Genomic DNA, 23,140 nt, shown 5'->3' with positions numbered 1-23,140 from the left:
TATATATATATATATATATCACACACACGTATGTTTGTATATATATATATATATATATATATGTGTGTGTATAATACATATAATGTACATATACGATGCTCATAATATTACACAATATATATTTTCTGTAACATTAGATGATATTAATCAATACATAAGTTTGTATTTAAATATTTCATTAATTAACTAATTTCGAGCACACACACATACATATAATGTACATATATTATGCTCTAAATATAATTATAAAATATAATTGTTCATATAATATGCATTAAATAACATTTAATGTTTGTTTTTTTTACAGTAATTTTCCAGTTAATCCCTTGATGTTATGCACTGTAGATGATGAGATTTGCAAAACCTTTGCAATTTGATGTTGAGGAACGTTGTTTTTAAAGTATTCCACAATTTTCTTACATATTGGAGAGCCTCTGCCCATCTTCTGAGAGACTCTGCCTCTCTAAGACATCCCTTTTATAGTTAATTATGTTACAGACCTGATGTCAATTAACTTAATTAGTTGCTAGATGTTCTCCCAGATAAATCATTTCAAAATTTCTTGCTTTTGTCAGCCCTTTGTTGCCCCTGTACCAATTTTTTGGAGACCTGTGGCAGGCATCAAATTTGTGCTCATTAAGTGGATAAAAGTGTAAAATGAAAATGTTGTAAAACATTTATGTTCTCTATGTTCTATTGTGAATAAAATATTGGCTTCATGATTTGAAAGTCTTTTAGTTTTCATTTTATTCAAATGTAAAAAATGTCCCAACATTTCCAGAATTCGGTTTGTAATAGCCGAAAAAGATTTTTATGATTAAGTTATGATAATTATGTTTTGTTCAAAATCTGATTGTTAAATTCCTTTTAATTGCAATTCATTAAATTTCCAAATCAGACTCTATTTTAACATCTAGTTTTCTGATCAAATTTTTAGATTCTGAATTTTGCACAATCTTGCTTGATTGTTTAAACAAATTTGTATGTTATAATTAGAAAGATTCTAATTGTTTTGATACATAAAATCTACTCTCTTAATTTGTTCCTGTGTTTTGGTAATAAAGATGCTCAACCCTAAACATTTCTTGACTGTGTAGTGGCTTTTTTCCCAAGTTTTGATATTGTGCATCTCTCATATGTGGTTTGCTACATTTCACAGACATGATTCCGGCAGTTCCCCATTACAGAGTCAGTAACCTCCCCCACCCAGTGCATGGTGCACCTCTTCCAGCTGACTAAACTTTGAGCCTTGAGCCAGTGTCTGGCTCGTCATGTTTCCTCTTGTCTCCTGGGGCTGTGAGAATGAGGAGCATTCCTTTATCATCATCACAGCATTATTCAGATGCTCGACGTACTCTCCTGTCACGTTCCACCTGGCTCGGGGGTTTCCATGGAAACGGTGTGGAGTGACAGCATGTAGGCAGCGTGTGGTAGCGTGTGAGTGGGCACTGGGAGGTGTGGGGAGGAGCCAGTTCCCCCACTGCAGCATCCGAAGAGCGGGGATCTCTCTTCACGCACACAAACACACACACATCTGACCATCCTCCTTACTCCAATCAAAGCCCCTCTGGACTGAGTGTGTGCCCCCCCGCTAGGAATCCTCAGTGTCTTAATCAACCAGTATTTTGTCCGTCTCTGGTGAATCTCAAGCCAAAATGTCTTCTAAGCTGCCTTCAGGCAAACCCACGTCCCCTTTCAGGAAGAGAGGCAGCCTGCAGTACACAGCCAGTGGAGGTAAGCGTGTTTGTTCAAAAACCATATGGATTTCTAAAAGTGTGTGTGTGTGTGTGTGTGTGAGAGAGAGTGCAGTAGAAATTTAATGGAAATGGAGAACAGAATGTGTCATTAAGTGTACATTTGTACATGTACATTTTATATATTCAACATATTATCATGTAAGATCCTTCTCAAATTTGACTCTTATGTGCCAGTTGTTCAGGAGAGTTTCTGTAATCCAGCATCCGTATAATGTAGAAACTTTTATACCTGTTGATACAAGGAAAACTGTTGCAGCCTTTCAAGACTGATCTTTTTTCTGTCTCTCTCTCTTTCTTATGGGTCCCAGAAGAGCTAAAACTAATACTTTACATGAATGTTTTTCTCTTTGAAATGGAATAATAGCTCCTGGATCTGTATTTAATATTTCTCTGATGAGCATAAAGAGGAAGTTATGCATTACACATCATTTTCTTAGCCATAATCACATTGGCAGTACTTAACTGATTGTGTTTGCAACCACAATGCCTCAATTCCTGAATAAATTCATCCAGATAATGTTCCTGATTCAACTGCAAGAAAGCCAGGCGAGGCAAATCAAACATGCACCAGTTACAGTCTAGACCACATCCATAAAACACACGCAACACATTGTCTGTGGTCAGGCCAGCATTGCATAAGGCTTACATAAGATCCGATCCAAAAACCACTTCACACCGCTCTCTCTCAGAAAAACTGATTTTATCCAGTGCTAGAAGCACAAACACATTACTTAGGTGCTGCATGTATTCATTAGACATTTGTGCCTCTGATGTTGTGGTTAAAACCTGTAACAGTGTTGTGGAAAGTGCATTTATCTCTGGCTGAGTGCAAAACCAGACTCATTTGACTTTCAGGAGCCTGAGGCAGGAAATATTGTCAAAAAGCATCTTCGCCATAGAGATGGAGAAATTAAATGAGCGTAGAGGCTTGGCATGTGGCATATTGCTGCTGTCTTTAAAAAAAATGATGCAAAATTTAAACCACGCAGTTCCAGACAATTAACCACAGTTATAGTCAAATAGGCACTAAACCATTCTCTTTCTCTCACACGCACACACACACATGCAGCAATAAATTATAGCCTGTGCCTTGCTTTAAATGAAAAGTCCTTCAAACAGTGTTTTTAGAGACACTACAACATGCTATATTTAAAATTCCTCCCACATTTCAGCAGCAATCAAGTGTCTGATTACTGAAAGCCTGCGTGTGCTTTTACTGGCTCATTCTTGACATGTTAATGGACTCTGAATGTGCAAATACATGATTTGAAAGAAAGACCTCAGTAAAAAAAAAAGGATGGATAAATATTCCATTTTGTTTCTTTTATTATAATTCTTTATATATATGTGTGAAGATTATATTCCACTACATTTGGACTTTTAAGTAATCTGTCAAAATACTGATTGATATGTAGTAAAAATAGTTGATTAGGCATAGTTATTCATTATCATATTGACCAAAGTTCTGGTGCATCAATAGTTTTTTTTTAATTCTTACAGGTTTCATAGAACTACAGCATCGTGGAAAATAAAGCAAGCATGTTTATTTGCATTTACCTTACGTTTTGGAGGCTCTAATAACATACCTTGAATAACCTTTGACTAACACTCTGTTTAACCTCCCAGCAGTCAAAGTAATGATATTGCTGTTTGTTTTGATTATATTTATAACCGCTACCTGATGAGTGTTTCGCCATGAGTCACTTGAGGTCTGTACACAGAGCTCTTCCTGTTATGTCACTTGGGACCCTGTCTGTGTTACGTTATGTTCACTCAAATGTTTCATAACCACCTCACTTTTTTTTCCTCTGATCATTAAGGATGGAAAAGGTAAAGCTGACCTGATAGACTCTGATTTCTAAAACTATTCTTAAAGGCACAAATGTTTTTGTGCAACCAATTTGTTCTTCTCTTTGTAGAGGAAAGATGAGAGTTTTAGTGGTATAACTTGGTCATAGTTCATATTTCAGCCTCCAGCTTTCTGTATACCATACATTACATGTTGCTACGCTTTAAACTTTGACTCCTGTGGTGCCTCCCTTTGCCTTCAGTGTGGTATGGAAGAGGAGGGATTCTTTAAAGAAGCCCTTTTAATGCCTCCCCCTCAGCCACCATATTGCTACTATTTAGAGTTGTTTTTTCCAAATCCACCCAACCCTTTACTTCCCAACATTCCCAGAGACTTCACAGATGAGGTAGGATGTTTATGGATCTTAAAGACTCTTTGTGCTTTTACAAAAGTATAGTTAGACTCTTAATAAGTGTAGGTGTATATGTGCTTGTGTAAAGTGTTTGTGGATTGAATTAAGACAGTAGTTGTGAAAGTCAGTTGAAAGAATGAGTTTTTGTCTGATCGTACATTCCAAAGAACAAACAGTTTTACTGTTGTCCACTAGATGGAACTAGCAAGACATTTTTCCAAGCAAGCATACTTCATGCTGCTCACTATATAATATTCATTTGCTTTATCTCAAGATTTTAAATATGCGTTTTTTCCCTGCTTCTGTTTGTTTTCTTGGAGTGTTCTTATCTACTGTACAATTTAAAGTAAAAAAGGCTTAATTTAACAAATAAATAAATAGCAACTATTGTCAAACTGGCTTCAGTATATTTGAAATGCTTTACAATAATTTAAGGGAAAGGCCACCCAAAAATGAAAATTCTGTCGTTTATTCACCATGAGATTCTTTCTCCGTTGAACACACAAGAACACATTTTGAAGAATGTTTGTCGTAACAGTCGATGGTAGTCATCAACTTATAGTATGGGGGAGGGAAATAGTATGGAAATGAATAGTATGGAAGTGAGTAGCTACTCTCAACCGTTTCCAAACTCATGCAGGTTCGGAACAAGTGGAGGGTGAGTAAATTTAATTTTTTCATTTAACTATCCCTTTAATACATTGTGTCATTTTTAGTTCATATTTGGTTCTTAATATATGAAATGTAAATTTGTATTGGTGTATATGGACATTAATCTAATTAAGACTGATAGAAAAGTATTGTTCATTGTTAGTTCATTTTTAACTAACTCTAGAGTCTAACGCTATATGCAGTGCCTTACGAAAGTATTCAAAAAATATTTTTTTCACGTTTTTATGTTGAAGCCTTTTGTTAAACTGCTTTAAATGACTTTTTTCCCTCACATCAATCTACACTAAATACACCATAATGACAAAACAATTTTTTTTTAACATCTTTGCAAATTTATTAAAGATAAAAAACTTTATTTTATTGCGTAAATATTCATATCCTTATCTGGGACATTTGAAATGTAGCTCAGGAGCATTCATTTTGCTTGTAAATGTCACCATACTTTGAGTGAGCTAACCTGTGGCAAATTTAATTGAATGGGTATGATTTGGAAAGGCACACGTCTTAATAAAAAGTCTGTCAGCTGATAATGCATATTAGAGCAAAGACCAATCCCTGAGGTAAAAAAAAAAAAAAAGATCTGCCCATAGATCTCGCTCAGAGACAGGATTGCATCAAACCACACATCTGGGGAAGAGTTCAGAAAAAATGATGCTGCATTGAATGTTCACAGAAGCATCTAGCCTCCATTATTCCTAATGGAAGATGTTTGGAACAACTAGAACTCTTCCTAGAGCTTGCCTTCTAGCTAAACTGAGAAACTGATAGAGAAGAGCTTTGGTTAGAATGAACTCTAGTTTAGCTCCATATGTGGAGATAGGAGAAACCCACGACCTTCGGGTTACAAGTCCTATCCATTAGGCCAAGACTTTTATTTTATATTTCATTTTATATGTATTTTATTTTATTTCCCCCAAACAAAGGCCTTCAGTCACAGGAAAAAAAATTAAAGCAATTGGTCTCTAAAGGCTCACAGAAACCTCATCAGTGCAATCTTCGTCTCTTTTTCTCTCTCTGATGTTTCCATCAAAGGCTTTTTCTCTAAAAGAGGAGCAGGATTCAGGGATGCTATTGTTCCCTCTGATTAAACCGCTTCAGATGATCAGAAACACCTCTCAAGCCCTCTGGATACAAGAACAGAATCATTTACACTCTATATGGGTTTCTATGGGTTCAGGCGACAAAACAGATTACACACTTCATCCACAGTAATGCTCAGCTCAATATTCTGTTGACAGTGATGGTTAGGTGACAGCTCCAGTGTGACAAACCCATTATCTTGACTGTTTAAATCGGCCAGATCTTCTATCAGTCTCGTCGTCCAATATTAGTTTCTTATTCTGTTAACAACAACAATAACAAAAATCTGTGATGACCTCTATTTCAGCTTCCTAGGGAGTCTCTCTTTCCCTGTCCCTTTCTCAAAACATCCTCCAGCATTTTCGCATGCACTGCAGTCTGACGTGTCACGGAGGTGAAGGACAGGGGGGTGTAGAGAGACACTGTCTAGCCCACTCTGTCACAAAGACAGCAGTGATGCTGTTGAGCTCCCCTGCCCCTGAAGACCAGGTGGTACGGTCCAGCCATGTGTCAGGGATATTTAAATGAGAGGGGGATGATAGTGGCTAGCCCAGACAGCTGGCAGAAACCAGGAAGAGGAGGGAGGGGAGAGTGGATGCTTCGGCTGCATCAGCTGTGTTTACTGTATGTATGTGGGACAGATTGAATCACAAGACAATGTGAGTGAGTGAGTGAATGAATGACAGGCATGCTTTGCTGTAAATGTGTGTTGGTTTAGATAGTGTACCTTTTGTGTTTGCTACATGTTCTTTCTGTCTCTCTTCTTTTATTGTCTGCCTTTTCTGACCTGTTTTGGGAGATTTCCATCAATAGTTTGCATGTATTCTTTCATCTGAGATGTTAATTTCCTTCTATGCCTTTTCATTCTGTCTCTCTCCATCTCTAAGCTCTCAACTGTGTTGCTGTCAGCTCATGTTTTTCCCTTGGGAGGCTTGCACTTGTGTTTCTGTGTGTGTGTGTGTGTGTGTGTGTGTGTGTAGCTGAAGGATGGTTTGTGTATATATTGATTGTCCCCAGTATTGTCCCGTTTTGAAGGTGCTGTGGTCAGCGTTGTCTTTCACAGGTGACAGATTAAGTAGTCAGTTGAAGGAGTAGTTAGAGGATGTTTTCTGTGTATGAGATTGTGTCTGTTTAAAGGAAAAGAGGTTATGAGGCCTCCAAATCCTACTGGGAAATCCAGTTTAAGCTGGTCGATGTGTTTTGACTGGTCGATTTGGTGTTTTGGTCCGCACTGGTGGTTCATCTTGAGCGATCAGCAAACCTGCTACCAAGCTTGGTTTAGCATGACCAGTTAGAAACCAGCTACCGTGTTCCAAAACACAACGATTTTCCAACAGGAAACACATGGACAGGAGTTTATTATTCTAAATGGAATACTGCAAGCTATAGTTGTATTCATGTGATTTCACATAAACCTTGAATGTTTCATATTTGTATCTTCTCTGCCAGTTCCAGTTTAATTTACACCTATCTTGTGGGGTCATGTCAGGTGTTAAGTGAGTGAACAAAGGGATGCAACATTAGGTTGCCATAGCGACAGTGACTGGCCCTGATTGGAGTTAGTGAGGTTACTGTAATCCTCAGTGTGGCTCGGTTTTGCTCAGGATTTCATGAAGTATGTCACTGTTTGCATTAGAACCAGCCTCTAATAAATATTAGATCACATATTAGGTATTGTTATGGAAGACATCACTCACTCAGAACTTTTATGATAATTTTAAATACTGTACATATACACAACTGTTCAAAATATTAAAAAAATGTTTTTGATCGAAGCCTGTTATGCTCACTAAGACTGAATTTATTTGATAAAATATAGTAAAAAGAGTAAAACTGTGAAATATTACCATAAAAACTGCAATAAAAAAAATCACCTTCAAATAAACTAACAGATAAGTGCAGTGTAGAATATAGTACAAAAAAAAAAAATATTAAAATGTTTTTATTTTAAGTATAATTTAGTCCAGTGGTGGCAAAGCTGAATTGTCAGCAGTCATTACTCCAGTCTTCAGCGTCACATGATCCTTCAGAAATAAGTCTCATGCTGATTTGTTGGTGAAAACAGTTGAGCTTCTTAATATTTTTGTGGAAACCTGATACATCTTTTTCAGGATTCTTTGTTGCATATAAAGTTCAAAAGAACAGGATTTATGTGAAATATAAATACACAAATATTACACAACTTTCAAATGAAAACGAATTTGTTGTTGAGCTGGATGATGTCTAACTAACGAGCCTATCACAGTCGGTCTGATCTTTGACCTCATCTCCTGTGTCAGATAGGGCACTGGTCATTCTAGTGCTGCTCATATCTCTCAGCTCTATATCTAACTACAATGATTATTCTCCTCTCCCGTCCATAAATATGAGACATTTATAGACCCTCATTCTAGAATGTTTACCATCAGAATCAATAACTCCATTACCTGTGTTGTGTAATTACACGGTTGAGTCTCATCCGTACCCAGAAAAGGTTAGCCACTCCGGTTTTGAGTGTTTTTCTGCTTTGCTGTTTATGTAGTGACCCTGTGTATGAAGGGGCTGGTGGTTATGTAATAAGCGTGAAACTACCAAAATAACACACATTACAAGATTATACACAAGCCAGTGGATATATCTGTCTCTACTCATGTCTTTGCGTTATTCTATACACACATACACATCAAAAATCCTGACAAAATCTCTTGCTATACTCTTCTTTATGCTTTAGCTTTCATTTAAGTGAAAAATGTGTAGGCCGTGATCGTGTGGAGGTAAAAGAGAAGTGTGAAAACGGAGAACGTGATCATAAGTGTGTGAGGTTGTGTGTGCATCTCATGCTGTGTGTTGTGTGCTAATGAACTGTCATTGTCATAATTAGTCAACCCATCTGGGCCTGTGAAAAGGGCACACAGATTTTAGCAACGAGTTCATTTCCTGGACAATCCTGTCGTTAATTACCTTCAATAAACTCACTGATAAGTATGTTGCACATTAACTTTGGCAGAACAGTATAGCAATGAGCAGGGCCTTATAAAGCATTATGTAAACTGCAGTAGAATGAGGGTTAGTATAACATGACTCCATTCCGGCAGCTATGGGCCACATCCGCTGATACCAAACTTTAAATTATTCAGTTCTGCTACTCTCGTTTGTGTTTGAGCGCTGTGGATGGTTACACGGCAGCGGTTAGTAATTAGTACTTGAGTCGAAGCAGGCAGATGGCGATTCCTACTTTCCGCAGGAGAATGTTTGTATTACGTCAAGTGGCATTGTTATAACAAAGTGGTTGTTATTGAGGTTATGAATAGGAATCATGGTAAATCTCTAGAAAAACAACAGACGTCAGTCCCTATTAGGGGATGACAGTGACTCAAGTTTGTTTATTGAGAAAGTATTGTATCCTCAAAATCTGCTGTATTTAGGAAGCCAATCAATGTGTTTTATCTACTCAAAGTTAAACCATGTTTATTATGTCACCGTGCATTTTATGCAAATCAGTCTGGGGTACATATTTTGATATTGTTTGATACTGTATGTCAAGTTTCTGACATTTTTTATTTATTTTAACAGTAAAACCTTATCAGTTTACACTGTTCAGATGTTTGGGATTAGTAGAATTTTCTAATGTTTTTGAAAGAAGTCTCATGCTCACCAAGGCTGTATTAATTCGATCAAATTTTAGGTTGCCCTAAAATTTTAAGTTGGCTCAACTTTTTTTTTTTTTTTTTTTTTTTTTTTGTGTGTGTAATACTTGAGAGAATCTTGAATAAATTGTAAGAATTGATCATGTTTCTAGGCATAAATGCTCAAATTCAAGCTAAATTTATGTTAAAATAAAAACTAGAAAATAATCTTAAAGATCAAACTTTATTTACTATTCTGAAAATATTCACTATTGTTTTTTTAATCTCTTAATATCTGTCACATTTACGTTTTGCTTCTCGACTGAATGTTTTAAGTAGGTTAAGGTATTTTTTGTTAAATGCTATTTTTTTTCAATGTAGTGTAGTGTCTATGCAATCCAGTGTTGAGGAAGTCATTTGGTTTCATTTATATGAGTAATTAATTAAGGGTAAAGCTATAAAACTAGGTGATCAAAATAACAGTGATTAACAAGCACATACATTCATACAGATTAGTTCTACAGCAAGGGATTTAAACTACGAGAGTAAGTGATTATCCTGCTACAATAAAAAGCGCTTCCATAGGCAGAAAACCCTTATGTTAAGTGTAGCTTTTCATGATGATGGATTTCTCTCAGGCTTAAAATGGGAAGTTTCAGCTCTTAGTAAAACAGTGATGAATATGTCAATATACCAACTGCTGAGCTCATCACATGATCTCTGGATGAATTCAGGTCCAGAAAACAGCCGTTATCTGTATTGTGACTACTGCAGATCTACTGTAGCCCACAAGCTTGCTCTGATGTTCTGCTACTGTATCTGCATTAGTATTGCAAACTATTTTTGAAGTTCTGCTGATGGCTGTAACTATGGGAATCCATCTATACTTGGCCCGTTTCCTGTGTGCTTTCACAGTGGGACAAAATGTCCAGTTTTCTGCAGTGCAGGGGCTAGACATGGCTGCTTAATTATTCATCAGGCTTATGAATATTTGATCAAGCATCAGCGTTTCGGAAGATTGATATCACTCAGGGGAACTATGGAACTCGAACAGAAGGGTCGAGCTTCACTCACAGTAAAGTGAAAGTATTTGAAAGCATTTGTTTGTGAAGCACAATATTGTGACATTATAATATTTCTGATCTGTGATAACTTTGAATATGAAAGTAAAATAACATTTCTTCTTATTTAGTCATACTTTGGCTAGCACTATATTGAAAAAAAAAATCAATCAGTATTTTGGTCTTGTTTTCTTGTGAAAATATCTATAGATCCTTATAGTTAAAGTACGTTATCTTAATTATTTATGCTTAAAAAATTATTTCCAATATGATTTTATTTTTACATTTTAAAAGAAATGAATAAATAAAATTTTATTGATTGCAGTGATATTGATTGCAGTGACTTTTTGTAGTATATAAATGCTATAATTTGAGTGGGCACTAGAAGTATTTGGTCTGTAATTGCCCACAAGTTACGTGGGCATACTAAGACTAAGGCCAACACACTCACATATAAACTAATGTCCTCCCACCTAAATGCTCCATTGTTTTGTGAGATAAACAGTTGTGGATCTTCAGCAGCTTTCTGAATCTGCCTTTCTCTGGACAGCAGAAAAACAAGGCTAAATAAAATGGATCAGTAATAAAATGCTTTTCTCCATATTCACGTCTGCAAAATCAAAATGTTTTAAAAATGAAAGCCAGTCACGCCATCTCTGTTGAAGTATAAAGATCTCTTTCTCATTATCTTCATAGTAGATCTCCGTGTTGGCCGACACCTCCTCACATCCCAGTATTCTTTGCCTGGCAACCCTGTAACCAAGCACGGCCACATTGACCTGCGCACATCCATGGATGGCAAATACAAAGAGATTGCAGAGGTAAACAAAGCAGCAATCACAATAATCACGATGCTTGAATGCATTTTTGGTGTTTGTTTCTACTGTTATGTAAATGTGTGCTTAATTGTGTGCGTTTAGGAGCTGTTCTCCCGCAGCCTGGCGGAGAGTGAGATGCGGAGCGCTCCATATGAGTTCCCTGAGGAGAGCCCTATTGAGCAGCTGGAGGAGAGGCGGCACCGACTGGAGCGGCAAATCAGCCAGGATATCAAGTACTACATCCCATCTTTCATAATGAAACTCGACCACTGACAGTAGCTGTAGTGCTTGCAATACACAAGCTTTGTAACCTAAAATTCCACAGTTTCCTTAACCCGAAATTCTCTGTTCCTAAAACCAGATGGCCAACAAATTTTTAATGTCAACATAAAGCTAAACGCTAGTAAAGTTAGTTAACCAATGGATCGTTCACCCAAAAATGAAAATTCCCTATGATTTACTCACCCTAAAGCCATCCTAGGTGTATACGACTTCCTTCTTTCTGACGAATACAGTCGGACCCACAGAGAGTTAATTAAATGCCATTTCTCTTGAGGTTTGAGCCAGATATCCTACTGCGAGCCAAACAGGACTTCATGAAAACTGACAGTGCGACAGATCTGGAGTGAGTGTCTTTAAGATCATTCCTGTGAAACCTAGTGTTTTTATAACTAGTATCAGCATGCTGTACCTTTACTGTTTCTCAGGTATATGAAAGAACAAAGCCAGGTGCCCCAAGAACTCTATCCCGAGAGAGAGCTCGTCCCTGAGAGGGAGTATCAGAGAGTCGCCATCTCTGGAGAGGAGAAATGTGGGGTAACAACAGCTCTGTTTTTCACTTTGCTGTTTTGTTTGTTATACAAAAACCAGATGTTGTTGACAGAACTGAAGTGGACACTACAGACATTACATAAACTCCCGAGGGAGAACCAAGTTTCACACACAAATACACAAACTCTCGAGGGAAACATGAGTGACAGCAACACAGCTGAGGGGTTTTCACAAGAAAAAGAGGAGCTGAAAGAGGGAAGTACAGAATATTAATGGTAAAAAATAAATAAAACATTTTTAGAACAGCTTTTTACTTTTATTCACTTAAAAGTCTGTTTATCTGGAAGAGAAATGGACTTCTGCTTCAACCACTATACTGTAAAACGGTCTCCTGAGAAAGTTTAGAAAGATGTAGATAGATTTAGGCAATCACACCTGCAATTTTACAGGTGTTCAAAAGATCAGTTGATACTCCGAACAACAATACAATTACAAATGTGATATTATTTTAAAATGAGTTAAATTATTAAGAAATACATATTCAGTGACTTGCATTTCACACACAATATTGTGAGTAACTTATTTGTTTTAACAAAGAAATCAGTTTTAATGTCAAAGTATACTGCTGAGCATCTCAAGCATTTACTAGACTCTTTACCAGATTCTAAGGAATGAGATTTCATTTTTGAATGAATCAGTGTTTTTAAACTATAATCGATTGAGTGAAAGATTCAGTGATTCACTTAAACTTGTTTTATCCCTGAATGAAACACACTGCTTATATACTATAAAGTATGCAGAAAACAGCACGCCAAAAGAGTATTTCCGAATTCATAGTGTTCTAAAAGTAGCCGAATTACCACATTCGGTGGACACTTTACTATTCCATGAAGCGACGGGACGGTAGTTGGCAATGAAGCGTCACAAATGACACTGGTAGATCCTGTGACAGTGACAACATGGTGGATGTATTGTCCAAATTTCATTCATACTACCCATATTCATACTTTATAGAATGCATTTTTGTAATGGTTAAGTAAGTTTCAAACTGAATGTGGTACATATTAGACAGCATGTGATTTTAATACGTAGCTTCTGTGTTTTTTAATGAAATGATTAAGTGAATGAACCCACTCATACTTGTTTCCTAACTGAATGAATCAGTATTCTGGAACCAATCGTTTGAGTGAATGAATCATTGACCTGCAGAAAGGGGAAACTGAAAAATCCCCACCTTTGATAAATAAATGGAGACAGACAGCAATGTTTGAGTGAGTCTTCTTCTGTCACACACCCCAGGTTCCATTCACTGACCTACTGGATGCTGCTAAATGTGTAGTCAAAGCTCTGTTCATCAGAGAGAAGTACATCTCTCTGTCCATGCAGAGCGTCTGCAGGACCACAGCACGTTACCTGCAGGAGTTGGGTGGCCCACCTCTGGACCTCAACACCTTTGAGGAGATGCCAGAGTCCTCTGTATCTGCAGGTGGGTTGAACCAGACTTTTCTGAAGGAAGTATTCTGAGGATTGATGATTTATGCCCAAGAATCAGGATCTTATAGCCAGAATGTACAGTAAATGGAAAGGTTTAAGATTATTTAAATAAATGTTTAATTTATATAGCGCCTTTCCCATTCTCAAGGATGCTTTACAAGGTACACCAATACAACAAATACTCATTACAAAGAAACAATTACTGTGGACACTGGACATTTGCCCAATTCATTAACAAAATAACGCAGTTCCATTTAACACAGAAAATGTTGCAAGGACATAGAAATAGAAAACAAATGGGACAAATACACAATGCAATTTAGTGATAGTGTTGATTAAACAAAAATGTTTTAAGCTTTGATTTAAATTCACTGAGAGAGGTGACTGTTCTGAGTGCTGTTCTAAAATATACTGTTCTAAATAGAGACCCACTAGATTGAATGCAGTAATTTACAGCAGAATGATTTCAAGGAACTGAACTGTTAACTGAACAATAAACTGAAAGCAGGTGCTTGGTTTGCTGATTCAGCATCTGTTTATGAACCACAAATGATCAGTTAAACCACAGTACTTCTGCTCATTAAAGCAGTATTCACAAAAAAATGAAATTTTGTCATCATTACCTCCGCAATTACAAAATATAGCTAAGTCATCCGTATAATTCGAGTGAGGAACAGAATTAAATCAATTGTTTCATGGAAAACCTATTTCTTGACATTAGCCCTAGCTCTGCTGGATGGGTTCATGGGAAAATGGCGATGCCCAATTTATGAAAGACTTTTTCTTTTAAGTTTGTTTATTTTTTTGTTAATTTGTTAAATGAATATAAAACATAAATAATATTTCACAGTATTAATGGCTTTTACTGTATTTTTGGTCAAATAAATGCAGGATTGGTGAGGATAAGACTTTTTTTTCAAAAGTATAAAAAAAATCTTGCAGACTCCTTGTTTTTTTGTTAGGTTTTTTGGTGACCAATATTCAGAAAACAGGACAACTGAATATATTTCTCTCTCTCTCATATCATATATTCTCCATAGATGCGACGGTCCACCCACCAGTGTCAGAAACCCACCCCTATGAGGTGCTAGACCCTGCCAGCATGCCCCCAGGTTTGGGCTATACTTACAAGATGGTGGATGGTGTTGTTCATGTGTACACGCAGAAGTAAGTCTTTATCCTGTTTTCCCACTGACCATGTAAACATTATCAACAGTGATACATATTTCACATATTTTTGTTTAGCTAGAAATAATCCTTGGAATGTGGTGGTGGTAGTTGTATTTTTTTTATTTAACCTTTTGTCGTTCTGTTCTTTCTTTTTTAATATATTTTTTTTCATAATGTCCATCAGTTCCTCAGAGCTAGACTTGCCGTACCCAGACCTGCAGGAATACATAGCTGATATGAACATGATGATGGCGCTCATCATTAACGGGCCGGTGTAAGTTGTCCTAAACACTGTGAGGTTTGTTTCCACTCTGATGCAGTAGAGTCAGGAAAAGATGATCAAATTACTGATTGAAACAGCTCATTCTGTAAATGTGAGCTGATCCCTGAGTGGGCTCCTTTGCTTGATTGAAATCATTATGCACTGACCTCAGTTTGAACCTGTGGATAAAATGTAAAAAGAAACCCATCCTCACTGAGATAAAGATGTGTAATTAATTTGTAATCTGAATAATGTCACAAAGATGAAGTGGCGGCAATATCTGATTAAATCTGAGCCCAAAAATAGCCAGAACTGGTCTGATCTGCCTTAGGTTTGGCATATGGATTCCTGATTTTATTTTTCAAACAGGAAATCTTTCTGCTATCGCCGGCTGCAGTACCTCAGCTCCAAGTTCCAGATGCACATTCTCTTAAACGAGATGAAAGAGTTGGCAGCACAGAAGAAAGTCCCTCACCGTGATTTCTACAACATCAGGAAGGTCTGCTGTCCACACAAATATTTTGTTGAAGTTCATTAAATTTATTTGTGGTTGTCACAGGATAAATCTGATTATTTGAGCAATCACTATTGAACTTTGAACTCTTGACCTTCAGGTGGACACACACATCCATGCCTCATCCTGTATGAATCAGAAGCACCTGCTGCGCTTCATTAAAAGAGCCATGAAGAAATATACAGGTGAAATCGTCCATGTAGAACAAGGCCGAGGACAGACTCTATCAGAGGTGTTTGAGAGCATGAACCTGACGGCCTTTGACCTCAGCGTAGACACTCTGGATATGCATGCGGTAAGAACTGTAGAGGTATTTATACACATGCCATAAGTGGTTGGAAAAATACTTCTACCATCACTAGCAATTAGACATCATAATAATAAGAAGAATAGAAACTGAAGATACACTTCACTTGTGAATACACTACCTAAAATGTTTGGGGTCGTTAAGACTTTTGAAAGAAATCTCTTGTTCACCAAGATTTGATTAAAACTACTGTAAAACAGTAATATTGTGTAATATTATTGTGTAATTATTATATTATTACAATTGTATTCCTGTGATGGCAAAGCTGAATTTTCAACAGCCATTACTCCAGTCTTCAGTGTCACATGATACTTCAGAAATCATTCTTATATGCTGATTTGGTTCTGAAAGAACCAAGAAAGAACAGAAAACTGAAATAACACAGAACCATGAAATAGTTTTAAAAGAGCTTGAAGTTAACTTTAAGTGTAGATGCCAAGGAAAATATGTAGTGGGAGTTCCAGACTTCATGAGTTTGTGTGGGATCTAGGTCACTCTCACTACAAATATGTTGCACAGAGTTGCAGATGCAGTCGCACAATCTCAGCGGGTTTACACTTAAGTGAGAACTGAATAAGCTGATGAATGACCTGTTGTTCTCTACTGAATGCAAAGTGTGGCTCTACATGAATGCTGTGCAACATTGCACACAGTTTATTGGGCCCCTAAACAATGTGAATCAAAATCTTTACTAAAAGAGATTCTCTAAATTGTATGTGGAAATGATTGGGCAACACTGAACAAATAGTATTGGAAGGGAAGATGAGAAAAAAAAGCTTTTTTAAATATAAAAAATATTTCCTCTTTCCTGTAGGACCGTAACACATTTCACCGCTTTGATAAATTCAACTCCAAATACAACCCCATTGGAGAGTCCATCCTCCGAGAAATCTTTATCAAGACTGACAACCATGTTGAGGGGAAATACTTCGGGCACATAATCAAGGTATCTGCTCCTTATAATCTTTGAGTTTAACAAAACAAACATATGGTTTCGTATGGCAAAGTGTGCCCCCTGCTGATAGTTGTATGTTGGTGCATTTCAGGAGGTGATGGCAGACCTGGAGGAGAGCAAATATCAGAATGTGGAGCTGCGACTCTCAATCTATGGGCGCTCACGAGATGAATGGGATAACCTGGCTCAATGGGCTGTCAAACACAAAGTTTATTCCGATAACGTGCGCTGGCTGGTGCAGGTGCCCCGGTTATTGTGAGTACTGAATATTAAGAAGCATCGATTTATTATCTGATGTCTACAGTAGGCCTAAATCTTTGATCAAATTAAGAAATACGAATATTTGCACTTTTTTTTTTTTTTTAAGTTTGGGGTCGGTAAGATTTTATGTTTTTTTTTTTTTTTTTTTTATGGTTTACAATTTTAAATAACTTTTCTATTTAAACATATTTTAAAATGTAATTTATTCCTGTGATGGCAAAGTGGAATTTTCAGAAGCCATTACTAGACATTCAGAAATCATTCTAATAAGCTGATTTGATGCTCAAGAAACATTTCTTGTTATAAACAATGTTGTAAACTGTAGTGCTACTTAATATTTTTGTGGAAACCATGATATATTTTTTCACTTTTGAGGAATGTGTCCTTGTTGAATAAAATAATTTTTCAGACCCCAAACTTTTGAAGGGTGGTGTATGTTATTATTATTACATGAAAAGCACTTTAAATTAAGCACCTAAATAAGTGGACATCTTTCCGAAATGAACACAAATATTTTCACTGTACATAAAATATGAACGTGAGACTAAATTAAAAAACCAACACTGAAGTAACAAGGTTTTTTCTTTCCTCTACAGTGATGTTTACCACACCAAAAAGCAGCTATCTAACTTCCAGGAGATGCTAGAGAACATCTTTATGCCTCTGTTTGAAGCCACGGTCAATCCCAGCAGCCACCCACAGCTACATCTCTTTCTGCAACATGTGAGTGAACTTTTAATAATGTATTTAACCTTGTTTTAGTGTAAAATTATGTGTGAATGAATGTGCTTCTGAGGAGTGGAAGTATATATATATGACCCTGGACCACAAAACCAATCTTAAGTCGCATGGGTGTATTTTTAGCAATAGCCAACAATACATTGTAAGGGTCAAATTTTTCTTTTATGCCAAAAATTATTAGGATATTAAGTAAAGATCATGTTCCATGAAGATATTTTCTAATAATTTCCTACCATAAACATATCAAAACATAATTTTTGATCAGTAATATGCATTGCTAAGAACTTCATTTGGACAGCTTTAAAGGCTGTTTTGTCAGTATTTAGATTTTTTTGGTCACGTATTTGATTTCACACTCCTTTTTCCCAGTGGTTAAAGATCTGGCCTGGAAACCCATAGATGTAATCAAACACAGTGCTCCAGACTAACTATTTTTACTAGGAGCACTGCAGCCCCTGACTGAAAATGTTTAGGAGCACAAGCAGAAAATTTAGAGGCACACCTTAAATCAGCCTGCAATACAATCTTTCACATATTTTCCCCATTTTAACTGTATTACCGACAAATGCTTTGATAATAAATGTACGATTATTATAATAATGTACCATTATTCTTCTATAGTCTTATATGAAGCTGACCAACTTCAGTGATTGTGTGATTTAGTCGCAAATTGAAGGAAAGTTTGTTTTTCAAAGCACTCTGTGACATTTTTTACTTCATAAACAAAAGAGAGTGGAACTCTGACAAAAAAATATTTCTTGATTTTATATTTTATAATAGTGATTTTATTGTTATTTTATTTCAAAATACAAAGGAAAAAGGATAAATGAATGACTCTGTTGCCATCTACAGGTTATTATGGGGATTTGATGATTTTTTTTTTTATTTTACATAAGTGTTTGTTCACCACAGTATAGCCTATTGGTCATCCCATTGAAAATAACATTCAAATTGGATCATTTTGGAGCTTTAAAGTGCTGGAAACAGTTCAGTGAAATTCTTGTAAGTCATAGGAAATGCTTGAATTTCTCTCTCTTTTGGTTGGCTGTACAAACCCTGAAATGAATAATGTAATAACATTGGACTATTTGTTCTACAGCCTTACTGCTTCTGGTTTTTTATGTCAGCGCTGTTTGATCTGTTTATAACAGAGAGTTCTGTGCAGAATTTGAATCTCGCAGGAACCTTTATTCATTCTGCTGCGAATTCAAACGCTTCTCACTGGATTTCGCAGCCCGGTGCAGAAACAGTGTCGCGAAATCAAGTTTGGTTCCCGAGGAAAGCTGTTCTGAGCTCGGGCCAGTTTGTTTGCGTCGCGGTCTGAGCAGCGCAGCTCAAATGAGTAGCGGGATTTTGTTACGCTTTACTCCACAAAATACTTCCATCCCTATTCACCATGTATATTAAAATTAGACTGTCAACAAGTATGATGTATTGTAAGACTGAATGTTGATGTGCCCTTTAGGTTGTGGGGTTTGATAGTGTGGATGATGAGTCCAAACCTGAGCATCACATCTTTAACCTGGACAGTCCAAAACCTGTGAACTGGACGGAGGAAGACAATCCTCCATACTCATATTATCTGTACTACATGTATGCCAATATGACTGTACTCAATCACCTGCGCAGGTATTTAATGCACTCATTTTGCTTACCACAATACATTATATTACTTAAGGTAAAATGTATGTATTTTATACTGATTCCGATTATTTGTTTTTGAAAGCTGGATTAAAACCAATGTGTAGGTTACTGAATTAAAAGATGTTTTTAGCTCTAGGACTGTGGTTAAATGTCATCTCTTTCTCCCAACAGGCAAAGAAACTTGAATTCATTTGTATTACGTCCACACTGTGGAGAGGCAGGGCCTATTCACCACCTCGTGTCTGGATTTATGCTGTCAGAAAATATTTCCCATGGCCTGCTTCTGAGAAAAGTAAAGAAACTGCATACTTCCACTGAATCATGCTTGTGATTCAGATATAAAGAATGTTCATATTTGTAATTTTTTGTTTTGAATCAGCCCAATGCCATATCATGTGATAATATCACACCTTTACATAACAAACACTTTTCGAAAGGTGCCAGTATTACACAGGCATTCAAACATTGATATCCTCTCTTCAGACCTATAGTGAACAATTTTGACAGAACAACATAATCTTTTTTTCACGCTGGATATTCTAATATTCTTATCTTAAGACACACTGCAAACAGTCAAGAGCTTATCGTTCCACCCAGAGCTTTCAGAGCGAGATGTTTGTGTATTTTCCTCAGGCTCCTGTACTGCAATATCTGTATTACCTGGCTCAGATCGGCATCGCCATGTCCCCACTCAGCAACAACAGCCTTTTCCTCAGTTACCATCGAAATCCTCTGCCTGAGTACCTATCCAGGGGCCTCATTGTGTCTTTGTCCACTGATGACCCTCTGCAATTCCACTTCACAAAGGTTACAAGCCAAACTATACCATCAGATATTAAAATGTTTTTAATTCTATCTGTTATTTCTTGAGTTAGGCCTGTAATGTGTTTGACCTAGTATGTGTGGCTGTTCAGGAGCCGCTGATGGAGGAGTACAGCATAGCTGCTCAGGTGTGGAAGCTGAGCTCATGTGACATGTGTGAGCTGGCCCGAAACAGTGTGCTCATGAGCGGATTTTCTAACCAGGTGATCACATCTACACGTACACCTCTGTCAGCAATGGCAGAAGTCAGTTTTGTGTTTAGTAAGCTACATATTTTACTTTCACTTTTTTGGTAACACTTGACTATAGGGTTAAATTTGTTAACATTAAAGCATAAGGTACCATGGCCTAAAAAAACATACTCTAAAATGTTATATTAATTTTGTTCATTTCTACATTACTGTTTTTTTGATAAACTCATTTAGCAAGGATTGATCAAAAGGCACCAAGAGCCTCATGGGCAGCGCGTTGACATTTTGCGCAGTTGCGCTTCGGGTGTCCCATGTTCAACTCCCGCCTTGTGATCCTTTCCCGATCCTGTTCCCCCCTCTCTCTCCCACTCACTTCCTGTTAGATCTCCACTGTCCTATGAAGAAAAATGCAAAAAACACCAAAAAAGAGACATTTAAAGTATTTCAAAACATTTTTATTTACAATAAATGCTGTTCTTTAAGAATGATATTCTTTAAGGAATCCTATAAAAGAGTGTATCACAGTTTAAACAAAAATATTAAGCAGCACAGCAACATTGATAATAAGAAAAAAATGTTTCTTGAGCAACAAATCAGCATAATAGAATGATTTCTGAAGGATCATGTGACACTGAAGATTGGAGTAATGATGCTGAAAATTCAGCTTTGTCATCACAGGAATAAATAAAATAAAAAGTTGTTTTATATTGTAATTATTTTTTTCTTTTAAAAACATTCAAAATCTTAAACTTTTGAGTGGTGTTTCTCAACTTTTTGATGGTGGTTGGTGGTGTTCTCAGCTGGTGTGTTGTGACCAACAAATTAATTATGGACAGCAGGGAAAAATAATACTTTATTCCTCACTGAAATGAAACTTTAAGACTTTCTGCTTTTAAAAGGGAGGATAAAATAGTTCTCATATCTCTTGTTGTTGTGGCAACCAATTTGGTTGTGCACCCAAACACAACAGTATATTGGCACAAGTTTATCTGTCTCTAGTCAAATTACAGTAGTTAAAAGCTAACATAAGCAGATTGCATAACATGACCTCATTCTTTAAAACCCTGACCGAAACTACAGTATATAAAGGAAAATATGACTCTGATTACTTTACATTATATATGGCTTCTTTTGCATTGAGGATATGGCATATCAAATAAACAGTTTTGGCACTTTTTTGTCACACTTGCTGTCTAGTGTGCATCCTGAAGCCAAACCACTGATAAAAACAATTAAAAAACAAGGAATCAAAAAGAAAAACATGTGACTAATGCATGCAGATGTCTTGTGTCCAGGTGAAAAGCTATTGGCTGGGGCCACATTACCTCAAAGAGGGGCAGGAGGGCAACGACATCAGACGCACTAACGTTCCAGACATCCGAGTGGCATACCGCTTTGAGACGCTGTGTGAGGAACTGAATCTGATCACCCAGGCTGTGCGTTCAGAGGAGCTGGAGACGGTTGAAGAGCAGGGCTCCCTGTGCATGGGTGCAGGACCGGCCAGACGTTAGCTCTCAATTATTCACCCAGTACAGAATGTGAGTGAAAGGTTGATTCAGGGAAATGTGGCACAGTCATACTGTGTTTGATTCCACTGGTGTTCAACTACATTTTTTTATTTGATTTTATTTAGATATTTGCTAGAAATGTACTGTTGTTTTTGGGTTGTGAAGTGCAGGTTTAAAGGCCTCATTGCTTGGAAGCAAAGAGAATTTGCACAAAGGAAATGCCAATGTTGTTTGACAAAAGCACATGAACATTTCCAGAATACCAACTGGAAACCCTTACAGTATCTGTGAACTACTAGAAGGCTCCAGATCATCAGGAAACCCCAGAAATCTCCCCCTCTGTTACTGTGGGCACTGTCCTTAACCTGCAGTCCATCATAAAGATCAGTAAAATGGTTTACACTATCATAGATAATAAACATTTGGTGTTGCTTGTACACTTGTTCTGAACGCTAACAGCCATAAACATTTGTTCTTTGGCTACTGTGTGTGAGCTCTCAAGTACCTACGCACATCTCTGCCATGAGCCGTCAACATCCTGTCATTTTTAAATGGATTTTTATCTCCTTCATATTCTTGATTTTAACAGGTTCTGTTCTAAGTTTATTATTGTGATATTTATTTTATAGTGGTTGTATCCTTTGTCACTTGCCCATTTTTATGTGTGTCTGTAATTGAATAATTATTAGTGCTATTTATTGTAAATCAGACATGATAATATCAAAGTGAAGTTTATTTTTCCGCTGTATTCGGTATCTCAAAATTAAAATATAATTCTGAGAGTCTGTGGATTTAATATTACATATATACTATTCACTGTATTTTTCAAAGCAGAAGTAAGCTTTTTCTTGTGAATGTGCAAGACTCTGGATTTTTTTTTAGCTGATATAGAGACATAACTAGAGGAATAACAATGTAATTGGTGAAACTATTTTTGCTACAAACCAGTGTGTTTTGTGCTTTTGACCAGCTTTTTTCATGTGGTCTTTGTTCCTCTAGTGTTGGGGCTGTAACTTATGCCTAAACTTGGTGCATTAAAACATCAGATTTATAATAACTTGGATGTTGGATCACATTGCTGTTTGGTGCAGATTCATTTTTAATATTAGTTTTGAATTAGTTTTTTGGGTGTTTCTGACCATCTGGGACAATGATCAAGCATTATCAAAACTGGAACTGGTAACTGGAAGCCTTCTATTGTTAACCTTATATAAGAAAAAGCAAAAAAAAAAATGAAATCCGTAAATAAATATTGACTGTTGCTTAATAAAATTACAAGATAAACACCTTTTTGTTAGATTATGGT

The 23,140-nt window shown here is 36.7% G+C and overlaps 1 protein-coding gene across 1 annotated transcript; it reads left to right on the top strand.

The window, feature by feature from the left end:
• Nucleotides 1-3,875: 3,875 nt before the first annotated feature.
• LOC306848425 (AMP deaminase 2-like) lies at nt 3,876-22,619 on the top strand. The gene is made up of 18 exons (XM_079382966.1): nt 3,876-3,952; nt 11,073-11,197; nt 11,297-11,427; nt 11,751-11,819; nt 11,902-12,010; nt 13,265-13,451; nt 14,500-14,626; nt 14,814-14,903; nt 15,261-15,390; nt 15,506-15,700; nt 16,527-16,658; nt 16,759-16,922; nt 17,525-17,651; nt 19,135-19,298; nt 19,485-19,605; nt 19,947-20,120; nt 20,228-20,338; nt 21,622-22,619. The coding sequence occupies exons 2-18, from the start codon at nt 11,168-11,170 to the stop codon at nt 21,835-21,837; spliced, it is 2,277 nt and encodes a 758-aa protein (XP_079239092.1). The 5' UTR covers nt 3,876-3,952; nt 11,073-11,167; the 3' UTR covers nt 21,838-22,619.
• Nucleotides 22,620-23,140: the final 521 nt, after the last annotated feature.

Source organism: Barbus barbus (assembly GCF_936440315.1).
Source record: "Barbus barbus genome assembly, chromosome: 28".
In the NCBI taxonomy this organism is placed as follows: domain Eukaryota; kingdom Metazoa; phylum Chordata; class Actinopteri; order Cypriniformes; family Cyprinidae; genus Barbus; species Barbus barbus.
This window is presented reverse-complemented; position numbering and strand designations above follow the sequence as displayed.

Coding starts and splice junctions, on each gene's coding strand:
- LOC306848425 (XM_079382966.1), top strand. CDS start 11,168: ATGGATGGCAAATACAAAGAGATTGCAGAG. Junction 11,428..11,750: donor CAAATCAGCCAGGATATCAA/GTACTACATCCC, acceptor ATTTCTCTTGAG/GTTTGAGCCAGATATCCTAC. Junction 12,011..13,264: donor CTGGAGAGGAGAAATGTGGG/GTAACAACAGCT, acceptor CACACACCCCAG/GTTCCATTCACTGACCTACT.